Below are 12,828 nucleotides of genomic sequence, written 5' to 3'. Positions count from 1 at the left end.
GTACTTGCCTGTCACCCGAAACAATGAAACCCACTTATTGCGAGTATTTATCACAATATTCTGACACTGATGAAGGAAATGCATTGTGACACCTGACATCGTGTATATTTTTCATTCGCTTTTTGGTTAAGATTGTGAGTGATGTTCAGCTTCCGTAAGACTGTTGTTTCCCGTCACAAGCACCAGATAGCTATGGTCTCAGACTACTGTAAAGTTACGAAGGCTGTGGTTGTGCAGACAAGCTTCTTCCTCCTCCCTTCATCCTGCTATCCTCACATCCTATCATGCCATACTGCCTGCCGTGTTGTGTGGCCTGGTGCAGTGCTCTTAATTTTCAGGGTTTTTTTGTTTGTTTTTGTTTTTTCGGAATTCCGTCTTTTCCAGCTTCTCAGACTTTTTAGCCATTATCCGATGTTCATTGAAATAAAAAGTCATTTTTTTGGTGTTGTTTTAAAAAATTTATTATTATTTTTTTTTTTTTCAACATAATCTCGAGCATTTTGAGATTTTAAAATCTCAGGGTTTGTTGTAATATTTCATGAATGGGGAGTACTTCAGACGGGGAAAATCAATGTGATCATGTTGCAAGTCATAATTTGACACATGTGTTCATTTGCATGAATTCCGTAGACAATACCAGGTTAATGACGGGTCAACCCAGACAGGCACCAAGCGTCGAAACTGACACAAGACGAGTAGTTATCTTGTATAAGATGATGGTCAACAGGATAGGGGAAAGGGATGGGGCGAGATAATGTTTTAGGGACTTTTATTTATATCATGTATAAATAGAGAATTATTAGAACACTTCTAATTAAAATAAGAGAGATGTAAATTCATATATATCACATTCTGATTCTGGTAGCCTGCCTTTCACCCCCCCCCCTCTCTCTCTCTCTATCTCTCTCTTTCTCTCTCTCTACATTTTCTATCCTCCACTTTTCCCTCCTCTAAACTTGAATTTTAATTTTATCATAAGATTTATCTCATTATAGTTAAATAATAATAAGGAGGTATAGTTGACTTAGGAAAGAGAGAAGGATTGGCTGATTTTTAATCCAGTATTTTCTTTTTATTATTTTGCACTTTATTAAAAATTCATGAGTCTTATGGTTTCTATAACCACTTGGCTGCAACCACCAATAAGTTCTAAGTAAGGCGTGAGATGATATGACCTTTGAGGCAAAAGTTTATCATATCTTTATGTAGTGGATAAGTAACATTGGTGATATAAAATATAAATGTATATATGATTAAATGATATTTACAACTTATAAATTATAAAACATTCCTTAAAATATGAATATTTTTCTTATGCTGTGTAATTTTGGATTTAGTGTGGGTTTGAAAGACGGATGCAGGGGGTAACAAGTTTTCAGACTTCTTGACTTTTGTCTGTAAAGAGCACTGGTGGTGTTGCATGTTTAGTGTGTCTGAACGAGTGAATCAACAGTGAATAATATTCACTATTTTACTAATAACAAGGTGTCGGTGACGTCATCAATCTTCAAGACCTGGATGTGCAGACATTTATATCATATACTTTCGCTGTAGGCTACATCACAGTCTCAGTCCATTGTCTTTCACTTACAGCCGTGTTCATATATTCGTTGAATTGACTAGCTTTTTCCGCTGTCCCATGTTGTACTCTACATTCATTGATTCTTTTTATGGTATGATTAATGATTATAACTACTTACCACTGACATTATTATTCTGTAATTTAGGATGGTGAAATGTCAAGGAAAAGCATAAAGATAGAATTATTATTATATTTACTACCTACAATGAAATATCTATATTATTATAGCAATTGAAAAAGTAATCTATTTTGATTTAGACGATAGGTTGTCTAAATACCTCCAAATTTATGTGAGCAGATCTCGTGATTAACAAGCGAGGCACTCTCTTACGTAATTTTCTCTATGATATTTTCAGTAAATATTTATTGGAAAATTGTTGATACTAATTATAAACAGAACTGTAATAGTACTCACTAGCATGTCATAAGTTTGAGATGAGGTCTTAAATGAGCTTGTCATTTGTTGCTATGCCTAATTATTCTCTGGAAAGATTCATTTATGTAAGCTTATATTTTTCTGCACTGGTCTTGACTCTGTTCTCATCAATTTAGTTGAATGTAAAGTCAAATGGGTTGATTGTTAGTTCAAACTCATCTCCTTCTTCCTCCTTGCTTATAATAATGGGAGCGGGTGGTTGGATGGGAGCATCACCCTTGAATCATATACCTATGATGTTCGCATGGGTGTACGATCCGATAGTGATGTCGTTTCTTCTTCTCTTTACTAGCCTATCCTGCTTCTTTGGTTTGTGATTGTATTTTTGACAGGGGATATTTTTTTTTCTGTAAATCTTCTGCCTGTTTGTTCTTGGTTATTTATAATTTAGCTTATGATATCTTTAGGTTATGATTTTGATTTACGTTTGTACTATTTTTGTTAGATTGCTTGTTTTTTTGTTTCAGCGGTCTCTCATATAACCTCAATTGTGTTGGAAGAGACCTAAAGCAACAAACAAACAAACAAATAATAATGGGATAAATTTGTATTGTAACCACTGTTTTGTGGTTAGAGAGTGTATATATAGTTATAACTGGATTGGTCTTAAAATTTTTAAATCGGAGTATAACTGAAGATCGCTGTGTAACTGTTAATCTGTTATTACTTTATTACACCCCAAAAAGGGAAAGATTTTGTTTGGGATCTACTGCAGTGACATGTGTGAATCAATCCCATTTGTCGTCTCCTTTTGTTGCTTTTTCACTGAGGGACCTAAAACAATGTAAAATTCTTGAAATCTAAATAAAATGTATTCAAATTTGGCAATCATTTTTTTTCACAATTTAATTGTAAACCAGGCAGAAATAACGAGACTAATGGATTAAACAGCATAATAGTAATATTTCTGCCCTTTATTTATAAATAAACTTGTCCCATTTTTTATGAGTGGATCACGTGACTTAGTTGTATCACCGGGAATAACTTCTCATATGAAGAGTAAACAAAGGATGCACTATATATTATTATATATTTTCCCATGGTTTTGATTCAATGATCAATGTTTTTAGCACGCATTTATTATATAATAGTTAATACAAAAATACTTATCCATCCTGGTGACTTTTTACAATTGTGTTTTCAAATGCAAAAATTATCAAATTTATTTCTAATCATAATGAAGTAACACAACATCAATTCTAAAGCATGTTTAAATGAATGTCACTTCATATGAAGAAGATATTGCTGCTAGAAGCTTGAAGATATAAATAACAATAAAATGGAATGGAAGCTTCAATTTAACTTACGAAGATAAATGGTGTGGACATCTCAGGCTTTTCAACAAAAAACATGATGAATGAAACACTAAAGACAGATCAAAGATGAGAAGGTTACATTTTTAACAACAAAATCTCTAAGCGTCCACATCGTTTGTCTGCGTAAAGTGAATCGAAGTTACTGTTCCATATATTGTCATTTATTTTGTCACTTCATATTTATGAATTATAACAGTGGAAATCTTGCATTTCTGGGGGAGGGGGGTTCCAGTTTTTTTTTTTTTTTATTTGTTTTTTTTTTTTGTTATTTTACTTTACAGTGGAACCTCCCGATTACGACACCTCCGAATAACGACAACCTCCTGATAACGACACTGACCCGTGGTCCCGATTTTTTTTCTATTTAAGATCAGTAAAAATAACCTCCAAATAACGACGCACTTTTTGATAAAACCTCCGAATAACGACATCATTTTGGCGATTTTCGGCAGTTTTCGTAGATATCTGATACTAAAAATACCGAGTATGAGTACTCAAAAGTTTATAAAAACGATTCCTGCTTGAACCAATGAGAACGCAGCTTTTTTGACGAATCTTGGCTGATATGCATTAGTAAAAACCAAGGTATAAATGTAAGTGTAAGCAAGTAAACACAAAATCTTGGAAAATGTGATATTATGTGGTGATAGAAGTAGTAGTAGTAGTAGTAGTAGTAGTAGTAGTAGTAGTAGTAGTAGTAGTAGTAGTAGTAGTAGTAGTAATAATAATAATAATAATAATAATAATAATAATAATAATAATAATAATAATAATAATAATAATAATAATAATAATAATAATAATAATAATAATAATAATAATAATAATGTAGTAGTAGTAGTAGTAGTAGTAGTAGTAGTTGTAGTAGTAGCAGTAGTAGTAGTGTTTTTGTGGGAGGAGGAGGAGGAATTTTGTTTGTTTTAAAGGGTTTTACAGCGCCTGTGACACATCTATGTCATATCAGCGCCAGTAAAAAGGAAGAAAAGTGGATAGTAAAAAGCATTCTATATTTACAATTGAAATGACATAAGAAAAAGTAAGACAAAGGGGAATGGTTTAAATAGGGAACAGATGTATATTCCAGGAGCACACTATCAGTGTACTCAGTTCAGATCACCTAAAAGTCTCATCCAGACACGCACAAGAACCCTCTAAGAGGAATACACTACAATGTTTTGTTTTGTCAATGTTAATAAAACCTGGTCCCGCGGGCCTTACCACGCCCACTTTGTCCGCCATCTTGGAAACCTCTAAATAACGACACCTCCGGATAACGACATAAAAACTCGGTCCCGTGGCATGTCGTTATCGGGAGGTTCCACTGTATTTATTTATTTATTTTTTTAAAATTTTTTTATTTTTTTTCAATTCTACTATTTTGCTTTAAACTTAACTGAATTTTGGTTAAATTTTATGATTTTACTGCATTATTTTGTATCAAAAAAAAAAAAAAAACGAAACAAGAAAAGACTTTCTCCATTTTTTTAAAAAGAATTTCTTCTTCCAACTATATTTGTGTATAGAATCATTGTTCCATGGAAGGAGTTCCGACATACGTTACACGAAACACATCCGATTGGATCTCAATTAGAGGCCATGGCGCTCAAATCTACCATCGACCTCACCTGTAATGATTTCATCTCTGTCTTCGAGTTTGATGTCTTCTGTCGGTGAGTTTGAAATATCTGTTTATTTGTTTGAAGCTTTTAAAAAAAATAAAATATTTTTGCTTATTGTTGAGCATGTGGTTGACAATTATTCAAGGATAAAAATTTAAAGTTAACTCACTCAATCTGAGATTTTTGCTACTTTTCAAAATTGGAAAAAATGTATTAAAAATGAGTATGTGCATAGATAGTTGTATTCAACTACCATTAACATGTAAAAATTAAGAACATTAGCTTTTATACTACGCCTATAATTTGTCTCAGAATAATGTAATAAATAGGCGTGGGGTAAAAGTTACCCCGGGTATACTACGGATATAGTCGGTGTTAGGGTTGAGTGAGTTAAAAGATAGAGGAGAGGTTCTTTCTTTCTTTCAAGATAAATTTGTCTTTCCTGTACTGGAAAGGAGAAATAGTGACATTCTCCAGGCCATATTGATCAGAACCGACGTGTACTTCTTTTCAGGTCTGATAACCGAAATTGTTATGGGCTTGTTGTTGTAGCTGAAATTCTCTCAAATTATGCAAAATTTAGTCCATGTCAACCGTGTTACTAATTATTATTATTATTATTATTTTTATTATTATTATTATTATTATTATTATTATTATTATTATTATTATTATTATTATTATTATTATTATTATTATTATTATTATTATTATTATTATTATTATTATTATTATTATTATTATTATTTCATCATCGTCACTATTATTATTAGCTCGGAGCGGGACTCGAACAACCTAAGATCTTCCGGTTCGAAGGCGAGTGCCATACATAATATAGAATAGCCGCAATTTGGATGACGTCCTCGATTGGTCGGAGACTGAACTATCTTGAACCCGGAAGTGATTAATCCACGGAACGCCCTGATCCCAATCAAACTGCGATGGGAATATGAAATGACCCAGTCTGACCTCGGATTAACCCTTTCCAGGCGGGGTTCGATTTATGTCTTGTCTTTTTAACTGAAATCGGATCTTGCCGGTTAGCTTCACCAAGATTGCGCATCGGGCTTCGTTGACGTGCGTTGTTATTGAACTCGACTGCTGTCTGTGTGGTGACAGTGTAGATCAAGTCGATCTTAAGGACAAATGCGAAAAATTAATCCCACATTATAAAAAGATTTTGACTGATTTACTTGGACGTCGTTTTGTTGTTTTTTTTTGGGTTTTTTTTTTATGTTTGTTTTTGTGTATGTATTTTTGTTTGTTTGTTTGTTGTCGTTTGTTACTTTTTAAAAAAAAAAATATTAGGCCTCTTTTATTTGAAGATGATTCATTAAATGGGTTTTGAACAAATTAATGAAATTGTCTACCCTGTCCTTACCAGACATTTTCATGAATTTGACCGAAACTTCATAGCTAACCAACGCAGAAATAGACTTTTTAACTCAAACACAAAATGCAAGAATGACATGCATTATATCATGTTGTTCAGTAAAGTGAAAATGACATTATTATTATTATTATTATTATTATTATTATTATTATTATTATTATTATTATTATTATTATTATTATTATTATTATTATTATTATTATTATTATTATTATTATTATTAATGACGTTCGATTTTGTGACGTATAAGATAAATTAGATTGAGAAAACTGTTGGCGGTATCGTAACGAATGTGACGATATTTTCTCTAGTTGGTAAGGAGAGGGTTAAAACTCATCCGTTTAGTTTCGACGCTAAATGGTTAATTCTTGTGATGGGACACGATAGCATTGTCTCCCTCCGTGTCTTGAGTTGGATGGCGGTTGTGTGTGTCTGTGCGTGTGTGTGTGGGGGGGGGGGGGGGGGTGCAATTGTATCTTCGGTCAACCGGTCACTTATGAAATGTCAAGTTACTTTGAGAAAAACCAATAAGTAGACGATTGACGAATTAAACACCTCAGTATGTCTGTAGGACGTATCTTTGCGCCGCCCCCCCCCCCCACCCCCGTTTTTGTGATATTATTTTTTTTTTTGGCCCGGCGATGAGTTTAAGAGAAAAATGAATTCTCCGGTATCAAGGCGCCGTTCAGCTCTTTAAGAAAGTGTAGGAGAGATAACGCGTATGGGACTTGCAATGAAAAAGAAAGAAAGAAAGAAAGAAACAAAAAAAGCATATGATCATGAATGTTTTAATTGATAACGATGTGAACAGAGCAGGTGATTATTAAAATGTTTATATAGATAGTATGCGCTTGGCTAAGAAGCTCATAAAAACATTGATTAGAGCATGTAAAACAAATAAAGGACACCCACAGTTTCGGATGTCGAGATTTATCGTTGGATGAAGAGATGCAATCAGCACTGATACATAAGTCCAGACATCCAACAAAAATGTGAGTGTCCCTTACAAATATATATTTTAAAAAGTCACCCACATTTTTCTGCCGATACAATTGTATCGGCAGAAAAATGTGGGTTACATTATTTGTTTTATATGCTCTGGTCAACATTATCGGGCGCTCTCGTACCCACCAACACTCATAAATATATTTTTTTAAATTTTTGTTTAACGATAACTACTATGTTACTAGTGTGCATCTTGTGTGAGTGTGTCTATGTCAATATTGTATTGTTATAAATGTGTAACCAAATGACAAATTGCCACTTTTTTGGGGACAATAAAGATATATTATTATTATTATTATTATTATTATTATTTATTATTATTATTATTATTATTATTATTATTATTATTATTATTATTATTATTATTATTATTATTATTATTATTATTATTATTATTATAATAACATTGCCATCCGGAAGTATAACGGACCAACACACAAAGCTGTGTGTATCCATGAACGTTTATAGTCGGGTTAATACAGTTCAGTGAGCATTACTCATAAACGCGGATGGCAAAAAACAATAACAAAGACCTGAGTGACGTCATCTTCGAACTATCTTTTCATTTTGGCCTCCCTTCTTCGGCGTCCAAGTCGAACTGTAAAAGTGCCTGGTTCAATTTCATATTTTTAGTATATGTAAACTATAACTGTCATATATGAGGGAATGGGTAAGAAATGATAGTTTAAAGTGTTCTAATATGCTAATATAGTTTTAAATTATACGCATGGGTTCATTAATAATTGTCTAGATGAAGTTGTATGTAGGTCTAAATAGGGAATGAGATTAGCGGAAGAGTAGCGTCCCTTGATTGGACGTCACCGGTGGAGAAGTTATTTGTAAACAAACCAACAACAAGCCAAGCGCTCAAATACAAAATTTATTATTCATATTTCTGTTCAAAAATGCATAACTTTGATTATAATATGCATTTTTGTACAGAAATATCAATAATAAATTTTGTATTTGGAGCGCTTGGCTTGTAGTTGGTTTGTTACAAATAACTTCTCCCCCGGTGACGTCCAATCAAGGGACGCTACTCTTCCGCTAATCTCATTCCCTATAGACTTTTATGCGCCGCTGAAGTGCCGCTGAAAAGGATGTCAATTGTCCCCCAAATGGATTTTGGCAAGTTGGCAGCTCTGATAAACTATATATATATTGGTCAAATCGTCTCCCTCTTTATGTTGCTTTCGCCAGTAAGAGCTGTGATCAGCTCTTACATGTTTAAGATACGAACAACGTTATCCAAACATTTCGGAGTTGGTCACAGATTCAATTATTGTTTTGCCGGTCAGGGTCCTTGTGACCATTATCGTCATTGTGGTCAATCATCGTCATCATCAGCATTTTCGTCAAATCATCGTCTTTATCATTTTTATTATTGAAAATTTATCAACATTGGAGAAGTCTCGAGTCACTATGAAAAAAAAAAAGAAGAAAAACAAACAAAACAAAAACAAACCCCAACAGAACAAACAACAACAAACAACAAAGCATTATGTAAGAAAAGTCGTGACATCAAACCCTGAACTCTTTTGGTTCCAAAGTCCTTGGGTGCGTTAGTAGTGTGTATGTAGCCAGTCCTTCGGATGGCTAATAGTAAATTGGTTACATAATGGTGGCATAACTATTTCAGTAGCAAGATGTATTTGGCATATTCTGAGGTTGACGGGACGTAAAAGGAGCGAGGATGGATCGTCTTTATTGACGACCAGCATGATATTTAGACTTGAAAATAAGATACCATCACTCTGACATCAGAGGATTAGACCTGTAAATTCTCAGTCAATTAACTGAAATCAGTCAATTCGTCAAATTCAAATATTTTTAAAAAGGGAAGAAAGAAAGAATTCATGAATCGTAGTCGATTGACTGTAAAGTTAACTAGGAATGTTCCACAGCCCCACGCATAGCTCATGGGCCGTTTATATTAATGATGGATATATATTGCTAAGGCTAAGCGACGCTTTTTAGAATTGCCGTGTCTGAACACACCCCAGTGTATTTTCACACAGCCTTCGTGAAATTATTTTTTCACTTTCGAAACCTGTCGTAGCCAATTTTAACTGAGCCGCCGAGCGATAAATTTCACTGTTTCGTCTAAGCCAAAATTGACCACATTTACTTGAAGGACAGGAAAAGTATGAGAAAGAAAAATTCGAAACACCGGAAGTTCGTTATGTAGACACCTTCAAATCGAAAGTTAAATGATTGCTACAAGCACATCTCGATTACCTCATGTTGTAAACAAACTGGTTGACCGTTTCTAAGTTTCTTCACTGATTGGGTACCTAATTACAAGGAACAATGGTAAGTAGCCTAATTAATTCCCTCGAAATTTAGTTTTCTGCCATTGCTTTGCTCAAGTGAGCTTGCTGTTTACCTTTCATTTTGATTCATTGGATTTTACCGCTACGACGAATTACGAAGAGTTTCAGTTTCAGTCAATTTTTATAGAGCTCATTTACAGGTCTGGAGGATGAATTACACAAGGCTCGTATCCAGTCCTTCGGAAGGATGGTTTTGCACTTCCAATGAAAAAGGAACTATTTTTTGTTGTTTTTTTTTTTTTTTTTTTTGTGTGACACCACATTTGTCTTCCATATTAGAATTATATTTATATCGTCAAAACTTATCTCACTAACCGGACGCAATAACGTAATTCTCTCGTGTGTGTGTGTGTGTGTGTGTGTGTGTGTGTGTACGTGTGTGTGTGTATGTGCATTTGCCCACGAATTTTAGATAACGAGCTCTTGAGAATTATGTCGTTCAATGACGACTTGTCGATGTGTTCGTTGTTTTCAATGTGTTCGTTGTTTTCCTGTTGCGTCATTACCAGGATGACGAATGAATCGACGATTTTTATGCATTAAAGTAAAATACTCGCAAAATCTACCCCCTTCCCTGAGCTTCTTAGCCAAGCGCATACTATCTATAGATAGTATGCAGATGACGTCACTCAGGCCTTTGTTATTGTTTTTGCCATCCGCGTTTGTGAGTTGTTCTCACTAAACTGTATTAACCAGACTATAAAAGTTCATGGTTACACAGAGTTTGTGTGTTGGTCCGTTATACTTCCGGATGGCAATGTTGTGAACTCCTTGGCCAAGCGCATTCTATCTATAGCCTGACACTGACCAAACAATGACGTCAAAATGCCAGTCTTTTGCCACAGAAGAAAACAAATCGTGAGTTGTATTCAATAGTTCAGCCAATGAAATAACTTGTTTCCATGAGCTCTACTAACGACAACTCACTAGGCGCTACACTAACCTTTAAAATTTAACGGTGTCTTCGGTCTGACACTAAGACTTGTCTTTGGACGTCATTTATTGATTAGCCCACCGTCTAGTGAGTTGTCGTTAGCAAGGGCTCAAGCAAACAAATGATCCCATTAGTAAACTATTGAATACAACTCACTGTTTAAATTTTTGTTTGTTTGTTTGTTTTTCTACTTTATTGTTGTTTTTTAAAATTTTATTTTATTTGTTTTTTTATTTATTTATTTATTTTTTTTTTTTTTTGGGTTGTCGGCTTGTCTTTTGACTTAATGGGAAGCAGAACTCGTGACGGTCAGACATTCCGTTCTCCCGATTTAAAATAAAATTCACTTATTGTGTGTGGTAAGTCCCCCAGACACTGGATGAGCAATGAATAGGTTACATACATATTGAATCATAGGACGATAACTGTTTTAGTAGCAGGATGTATATTAGAGTCTTATTATAACGTGCGTGCGAGAACATGTGACATTTCAAGATCCTTTTACTTGTGAAGAACAGCGTGCCAAATATTTTTCTGCCGTCTGCCTGGGTTATAAGTATTTATTAATTATTTAAAAAAATGTTTTTGTTATTGGCTGGAGAAAGGTTTTGAGTCCAAAATGTTCCGTGTTTGGTATTTGTTATTTTTTTTTTCTATTCATTTTTATTCTTTACAGTTGAAAAGTTATTTTAGGCAATTTGCCTTTTAGAAAATCACATCTTAAATTTGTTGGTTTTAATGATAAGCGGGGCTATCCTGTCGTATAAAAAAGTTTGACGCAGATACTTCCCCTCCCCCCTCTTTTTATCTTTTATTTATTTCATTAATTTTTATTTTTTACTATTGATGGAATGCGTTTAAGTATAATATTCACGTCTTCAGTCCACTAATCGATTGTTCCATCTCACATAACTATGTGTAACATTGAACGTTTATAGTCTGATATATTCTAGTGAGAACAAATCACCCAATACGATTCAATAGTCTGATGTCACGCCGCCCGGCAACGGCGGCCATCTTGGTTCTAAACAAAGAAAATCATTAATTTTTATTTTTCATGCTGGCTAGAACTTTTCATATGCCTTGTGATCAGAATGTATAAAAGTCATAACATGATCAAATTTATGTGTGTTTTTTCCCCCTCTCGCCGGAGAAATATTTCATACGGGCGTCCGCCATTGTTCCGATAGTTTAGAGCCAATGTTACTAAGTTACCATGCGTCATTAGGAAGGAAGTGACGTTACGACTGTTGAAGAGTATTGGCGGCCTGAAGGTGGCCTGACATCGTCTTCATTAATTCTATAATGATTATAGTCCCCTTTCATTTAAAGATCATTCGTTTAAACAAACAAACAAACAATATATATATATATATATATATATATATATAATATATATATATATATATATATATATATATATATATAGAGAGAGAGAGAGAGAGAGAGAGAGAGAGAGAGAGAGTGTATTGACTTAGTTTGTCGAACGAAACTGGGCTTGGCCTTTTTATTTATTTATTTTTTTTAAAGGGAGAGTTATGTAAGAGGGCCCTTGACATTGGGAATATCATGGGGTATCTTACTTGCCATAAGAGCCGTGCATTTAACCAATAAACAAATGATAGTAGTCATATAGATGTCAGATTAAGCCCTTGTTGTGTGTGCTTTTTCTTTCTTTCTTTCTTTCTTTCTTTCTTTATTTTAGGAGGGGGGGGGGTATTTCTTCCATTTTTTTTCCACTCTTTTTACCGTTCTTTCTCCCATCCCCTCTCTTTCTTTCTTCACTTTTTCCCTTTTAGTTATTTATTTTTTTCTTCTCTTATTTTCTTACTTATTTTATTCTTTCTTTCATCAATTCTTTCTTTCTACTTTTCTTTTGTTTGTTTTTTTGTCTGTTTCTTTCTATTTTTTTTTTTTTTTAACATTTTTTTGTGTTTATTTCTTCTTATCTTTTGTCTGTCTGTTTCTTTCTTTCTTTCTTTTTGCTTTTCTTTTGTTTGTTTGTTAGTTTGTCTGTTTCTTTCTTTCTTTTTTTTTTTTTTGTTCTTTTCTTTTGTTTGTTTGTTTGTCTGTATCTTCCTGTCTTTCTTTCTTCTTTTCTTTTGAATGATTGTCCGTGCCCTTCTTCTTTTTCCTTTTTTTTTTTTTTTAAATTTCCTCTCTATATCTTTGAGACCAGCCAGCATCAACAGCTGATGGAAACACAAGGG

The 12,828-nt window shown here is 33.7% G+C and overlaps 1 protein-coding gene across 1 annotated transcript in view; it reads left to right on the top strand.

Moving 5' to 3' along the window:
- LOC144959434 (E3 ubiquitin-protein ligase CBL-B-like) overlaps positions 1-12,828 on the top strand; it is a 31,837-nt gene that overhangs the window by 2,907 nt on the left and 16,102 nt on the right. The window contains exon 2 of the mRNA XM_078892018.1: positions 4,858-5,004. Within this exon, the coding sequence (XP_078748144.1) occupies positions 4,858-5,004 (147 nt within the window). The remainder of the gene's footprint in view (positions 1-4,857; positions 5,005-12,828) is intronic.

This window comes from Berghia stephanieae, chromosome 14 (genome assembly GCF_034508935.2).
Source record: "Berghia stephanieae isolate SIO BIC M18660-M18661 chromosome 14, UCSD_Bste_1.3, whole genome shotgun sequence".
NCBI lineage: Eukaryota > Metazoa > Mollusca > Gastropoda > Nudibranchia > Aeolidiidae > Berghia > Berghia stephanieae.
Note: the sequence above shows the minus strand (reverse complement) of the source record. Positions and strands in the feature narration are given on the sequence as shown.